The sequence below is a fragment of the Narcine bancroftii genome, chromosome 1 (genome assembly GCF_036971445.1).
Source record: "Narcine bancroftii isolate sNarBan1 chromosome 1, sNarBan1.hap1, whole genome shotgun sequence".
Lineage (NCBI taxonomy): Eukaryota > Metazoa > Chordata > Chondrichthyes > Torpediniformes > Narcinidae > Narcine > Narcine bancroftii.
Genome location: NC_091469.1, coordinates 205,094,912 through 205,101,679, shown reverse-complemented (window position 1 = coordinate 205,101,679; position 6,768 = coordinate 205,094,912). Strand labels below are relative to the sequence as shown.

The 6,768-nt window shown below is 42.9% G+C and overlaps 1 protein-coding gene across 5 annotated transcripts in view; it reads left to right on the top strand.

Moving 5' to 3' along the window:
* Positions 1-3,603: 3,603 nt before the first annotated feature.
* Positions 3,604-6,768, top strand: part of LOC138738452 (rab GTPase-activating protein 1) — a 256,049-nt gene continuing 252,884 nt past the window's right edge. For 4 of the 5 annotated variants that reach the window (XM_069888749.1, XM_069888718.1, XM_069888692.1 and 1 more), the window contains exon 1: positions 3,604-3,746. Coding sequence is in view for 1 of the 5 variants with exons in the window: in XM_069888734.1 (XP_069744835.1) it covers positions 4,098-4,103 (6 nt within the window). In the remaining 4 variants the exon portion in view is untranslated. Of the gene's footprint in view, positions 3,747-3,922; positions 4,104-6,768 lie in introns of all 5 variants that reach the window. The other variant, XM_069888734.1, reaches the window with a different exon arrangement.

Below are 6,768 nucleotides of genomic sequence, written 5' to 3'. Positions count from 1 at the left end.
ACAAAGTGTAGAGTTACAATGAAAATAAAGATCTATTAGTCCCAAGCAAGGGTAGCATGAGAGCACAGTTATATGGTTCAATTAATGTTGGGACAGGAGACTGCTTAATTCTAAAATTACAGATGACCCCATTGAACACCTGTCTCCCTCTGAAATAATAGTAAGTGGAACTTTTAAACAAACACAATGAAATATTCATCCACAATGTTCATTAACAGACCTGCCCAAGATAAAACTTTTCAAGCAAAAGCAATGCTGAATAATTTGACATAACATTTAATTTTACTTGATTAAAGTTTATACATAACTCAAGAGTCTCTGAAATGAGGCTTTCAGTAAATCAGGGAGCTTGTATCAAAACTTGCAATACACGAATGGTGGTATAGCACTGACAATTGCAATTTACGGGAGCCACCTGTCAAATCGGCTTTGGCAGAAATGTTAAATGATACTGTAGATGAGTGAAAAATTTAACATTTGGAGAGGCAGTTCTGCAGGAAGGCTCAGTGTTGAAGAAGATGCCTTCGAATGGGCAATATGGAGCAGGAACTCTCTGAAGGCATGACTTTTTGGATGAGACATTAGATGAAAACCTGCTGACTCAGAGTGAGAGATCAGCATCTGCACAGTGAGATTCCAAAGGAGACCCAGTGTGTCAAGTTCATCATTCTAGCTGACATTTTTTTTGATGCAAATTAACTGCTTGTTACACGCCATTGCGATTTATCAGAACTTGGTGCACATGGATTGGCTGCCCTTCTCCCTCCATTGCTTGAGTGCTCACATACGTCATTGGTGGCAAATAGTTTGGGGACATTCTGAAAGAGATGTGAAGAGCTTCACCAAGTGATAGCATTGCTGAGATGCACATTATGCAATAATATAGGTGCCCCCTGCGATGAACTGCAGAGAGACTTTAGCTTATATTCTAATTTCTTCTGACTTTTTTTTGCACTAACCAATAGGTTGTAATTCTGCCTGGCAAGAATCTCAGGGTTGTATGTGATGTTATGTATTTACTAACAATAAATCTGAAATCTTAATGAGAATTTTTTTCTAATAAATTCTGGCCTAATGCTTCTCCCTACAGTTTGGATATGCCTTACTCTTAGGCCAAAGATGTCCTTTTAATTGGTCTTTTAGCTCATTAAAATTAATATTGACCAGCACCCAAATCCTTTTGTAGATTATTCTAATTATGTTCATTATGTGATTTTATTGAGGAAATATTGACTTCAGTTACCTGCAGAAACCTCTCTGCCAGTGAACATGGTCCATAAGGATGTCCTGAAGGACATGGAGGATATTCGATTTGCTGGGAATCACCACTTGGGGAGGGCAGATGTGGTGTTAGTTGTTTAATATTGGTGTCAGACATGGCTGGTCCATGCAAATCTCTCTTGATCCTGTTGTTCCTTGTGGAAAGACTTTGGGGTTCAGGAATTAAGTCACCCAGTTCTTGGCAGCTGCACTATTGATTCCATTACCAGTTGAGTTTCTGGTCCAGGGTAACCCCCTGGATTGATGGTGGGGGAATTGATGATGGGAAATTCATAGAAATGCAGGGAGGTGGTTATGTTCTTTTGCTGGAGGTAGTCATTGTTTGGCATGTTTGCGCGATTGTTATTTGCCTCTTATCCCCTTGCAGATAATGCGAAAGGTCGTGTAGCTTCAGAATCAGAATTTATTGTCATGAACAAGTCAGTAAATTTGGGGTTCAGGTCTTTTCTCTATGAATGGAATGAAGCAGTGCGTAATCATCGGTAGCATCCTCATGCCAGACCTTATAATAGATATTTAATGTATCCTTGCTAAGGTATATAGGGGACATGATTATCCTATACTTTGTTTGTTGTTACTTTTATCCCCAATAGTTTTCATTTTTAATCTCTTTTCATAGTTATCATAATGTTGAATCTAATAGACACGAGACTAACTGAACAACCTCGAGCATTACATTTTTAGATACATGTGACAATAAACTTGAACTGTGTTAGCTCTGGTTTAAGTTGAATCTCTTCAAGTCATTATGTTATGTCTTTGGTGCAAAATTGGAAATCATTATTATGCTTAGCACGGCACTATTACAGCGCCAGTGATCCAGGTTTGAATGCGGTGGGCGGTGTCCGTAAGGAGCTTGTACATACTCACGTGGGTTTTCTCTGGGTGCTCTGGTATTCTTCAAAAATGTACCGAGTTGTAGATCAATTGGGTGTAATTGGTTGGTACAGGCTCATGGGCCAAAAGGGCCTATTAACATGCTCTATGTCTAAATTAAATTAAAATTATTATCTACCTTTAGGTAACCTCTTTCTCTGTTTGTGTCAGATTCGACCATTCTACTGGAAATCGTCCACCTGTGATTTTAGCATAATTGTTCTCTCTCCATCAGGATAGCCTGACCTGCTGACTTATCCCACAGACATGCTATTAGCAATACACAATAGAGATAAGGGAGCACACAGGGTGCCATTAAACAATCTGACCTGCTCCTATCCATCCCCATTCCAATCTCAAGGCAATTTAAAGTTAAATGGTTTTCTCACTTTCACAGTTCTGATCATAATCACTGACTTGAAAAAAAGTCCCTAATCTCTTTCTGTTCAGTCACCTGCCTCTATCTCCCAACTCCCCCCCACTCTCCCCATCATCCCTCACTCCTCCTTGTTTTGTTAATCCCCCTCAGCAATCCCACCCTCTCCTCCTTTTAACTGGTGACATTCCCCTCCAATATCAGTCCTTTCTGCCCCCCCCTCCCAATGCTGGTCGACCTTCTAATTGAGTGAAACATAATAGGCTGTAAGTGTTGTGATTGTAGTAAACACACTAAAATGCTGGAGGAACTCAGCCAGTCTTTTCAGCATCTAAAGGAGACAAAGATATCTTTCGGGCCTGAGCCCTTCTTCAAGGAAAAATCAGAAAAGGCAGAAGCAGAATATATCAGAAAGTCTCAGAATTCAAACGAGGAAAGAATCCAGACCAACAAAAGGTGTTAATTGGATGTGATAAGGGACTAGATAGAATTGATCACGTCCATGCGAAAGGAGACGGGGAGAGGCAATGGGGAAGAAGGGGGTGAGGGGGAGGGTTTAACGAAAGCCAAAGAAGTCAATATCAATGCCAGCCAGTTGGAGGCTGTGCAGTTGGAAGATGAGATGTTGTTCCCCCCCATATATGGGTGGTCTCTCTGGCAGTGCATGAGACCATGGAAAGACACGTCGGCAAGGGAATTGAAATGGGCGGCCACTGGAAGATCCAGGCTATTGCGTCGGACAGAGCCGAGGTGCTCAACAAAGCAATCTCCCAGTCTGTGTCCAGCCTCTCCAATGTAGAGGAGACCACAGCGGGAGAACCGGTTGCGGTAGATTCCTCCAACTGATTGCTTTTTGCTAGTTATTTCAGCTTCTTATTCAAATTTGTTATCTCAATTGTTTTTTTTGCAAAATGAAAAGGCTCCCTTTTAAAAACAGCGGTCATCTGAACCTTATGCCCTGAACTCCAAACTGGATACGCGTGGAGGTGTCCCTTTAAATGATGACACTTGCTGAGGTTGGGAGCCCTTTAAAACAGTGAGAGGTCCGGCGCACGCGCAGTTGAGGTGATGGCGCATGCGTACGCCCGGCCGGTCGGTCGGTAGGGCCGGTGTTTACAGCAGCTGCTGAGGGGTGAATGACGTTGCTGCGCGGCTGCGGGCGGTGAGCGGCTGCCGGGCCTTTTCCATCGCTCGGCGGCCCCGCGGCGCGGAGGTGAGGCAGCGGAGGCGAGAACCGCCGGGCTCAAGGGGATGGGAGGAGACGGCGTACGCCACAAGAAGGCCCGGCCGAGGCTTGGCTAGGCCGCGGCGGAGGGAGGCGTGGGGCCGCGCGTCCCGCTGATCCCGGAGGCGACGTTCTTCCCCTTTCCCCATGTTTGCAATTTGCAGGCGGACAGCGGTCTGGGGACCGGCGACGGCTCAGATTGGGAACCTGACGTTCGAGTGCCGGCTCCGGCCACCGTCAGCGCACGCGTGCGCACTGCTGCCCGGGACTGCAGCCCCCTTGTTGCAAACGTTCAGCCACTCCAACTCCCTCCCGTTCAGAAAAGTGCCGATGCCCTGAATGCTGGTATGCCGGTTTATGCCAATATTAATAATGGTCAGCATCTAAAAATGTATCACACCCCACAACGAAGATGCGTAAAATTGCAATCTCATCTCGGAGCAAACCTAACCACCAGCTCCCGCGCAACTAAGGTGCATTAGGCTGTGCCATTTCATAGGGCATCCAGATCTTTTTATTACAAATACTAATAGCTGTTAGTACATAAGCACTAATTCTACCACGCCACTTTCCATTGATCGCTCTCTGCAAATATGAACAGTAACTATACTGAGCACCCAAAGTGTCCAGTGGTATGTCTGTTTTGTTTTAAATTTAATTGCAAATATTAGCTAAAGCATCTAACATCAGAATATAGCTTGCACCCAAGGTGTCCAACGGTGATCTTGGTACTTGTGTTTGAAAATGCCAGTGATTCATTTGCTTGCCTCTATAAGTTGCACAGATAGTTGTTTCCTAATGCCGATATTGTCTCATGTACGGTATTTTCATTGCATGAATTTAAGTCCAATGCCGACTGTTTATTTACAGTAGTTAGTCCTTGGTTTTTAAATAGGCAACAAGTTTGTGGACTACAGTTCCCACAAGGTGCTTTGCTGATGGTCTCCAAAGGCAGGAGCAGTATATTGTAGCAAGCAATTGATCGGAGTCGGTTGCCATGAAGTTTATCTTTTGGCTTCGCAGACTTTCCATTCTGATTTGTATGTATCAAGTGTCTTTTTTATTCTAAGATCTGTGCCTGCTGTTTTACACCGCTGTTTTGTTCCCATCCCTGTTTCCTATTGGCTGCCAGTGACGTAAGGGGCCAGTATTTGATGGTTGGTTTTTAGCGTTAATCAATATTAACTCGCCACGCTGAAATATTATTTGGATTACTTAATAGTACATTAAATGGGTATTTTACTTTTGGCAGATTTCTCAGCAGAAGTAAAGGAAGTTTTATTTTCCTTGAGAATAACGCTGGGTGAGAAACCAGAGGCTTCCATGATCAGTGTGAGAAACCAGTATAAACAACGTGAGGGTGTAGCCTTGTGGCAGAGTGCTCAATTGTTTAAGATAATGGACATAAAAACAATTTGGAAAGTTCACAAATAAATGTACTGTGACTGCATTGTTCATTCAATGTTATCCGTACTATTCTAAAATAGCTGTTTATTTATGCAAAACAAAGCAGGAGACTTCTCAAACCCTTTACTTTTCTGTGCATTATTTACATTTCTGTCGATCATGCTTAGTAAAGCCATGTTAACCCTTGTACTTTGTTCCAAATGATACAATTGTTTTTGATCAAACAGGGAATGGTAGTGGTTCACAGGGTGTCTCAAGAAGAGAGGGGTGATGCAGCGGATTGAACTCCAGCCACCCAGGTCCTATCCTGACCTCAGATGGAGCTTGCATGTGGATTCCCTCCTCTGACCCAAAGATGTACAGTTTGGTAAATTGCTCCTGACCTGTCAGTCAGTGATAGAATTGTGATTGGTTGAGGGGAATAAAATGCAATTAGTGTAAATTGTTGCCCGGTGCTTGATGTCACTTTGTGACTGAATCAGACAGTCAGGAGTAGTGAGGGGCAAGAAACTGCTTGTCTCTTTTTAAATGCTCCAAGTGCTCTTCCCCAAACACCACCTTTGGTGACCAATGGACAGGCTGAATAGTTCCTGAAAGCTAGTCTCAATGCATTATGCACACGACTCGCACAGATATTTAGTTAACAATTCTGGTGAAAGGTCATTAACCTGAATTGTTAATTTCTTTTGATCCATAGATGGTGCCTGACCTTTTGAGTATTTCTGCTTTTTTTCAGCTATGCAATATTTTGTTATGGTTCCTCATTTGCCCCTTTGTACAGAGTGGGAAATGGGTAGCCTAGAATTGAAAAATCATTTGTATTAGTCAAAAGCTTTTCTTCTCAACTCAACTGGATTTGTTGAGTTGGAGAAGAGAAGATATGGAATTACAATGGGGAGGTCCAAAGGAACTTGGGAGTCCTAGTGCAGGGTTCCATAAAGGTTATCCTGCGGATCGAGTCAGAAGAAAGGAAGGAATATGCAATGTTAGTATTAATTTTGAGAAATCTAGAGCAAAGAGCAAGGATGTAATGCTGAGGCTCTAAAGCTTCAGTCAAATCACCTTTGCATTATTGTGAACAGTTTTGGGCACCATATTCAAGGAAGGATGTGCTGAGGTTGGAGGAGGTCCAGAGCAGGTTTATGAGCTCTGATCCTGTGGATTAAAAGATTAAACATGAGTGTTTGATGGCTCTTGGGTTTACTTGCTTGAGTTTAGAAGGATAAGGGGATTTCATTGAAACATACTGGATATTGAAAAGGCTGGATAGAATGGATGTGGAGAGGCTATTTCCAGTAGGGGGAGATCCTAGGACTCGAGGGCACAGCCTCAGAATCAAAGGGCATCTCTTTAGAATGGAGATTTTAAGAAAAATTTCTTCAGCCAGAGGGTGGTGAATCTGGAATTCATTGCTAAGTTCTTGGGTACATTTAAAGCAGAGATTGATAAGTTCTTGATCAGTAAGTATGTCAAATGCTGTGTAGAGAAGGCAAGAGAATGGGTTTAAGAGAAAATGTAATCAGCCATGATTCAAAGGCAGAGCAGATTTCATTAACCAAAATGGCTTAATTCTGCTCCAATCTGCCTTGGTCTTGTGAATCGT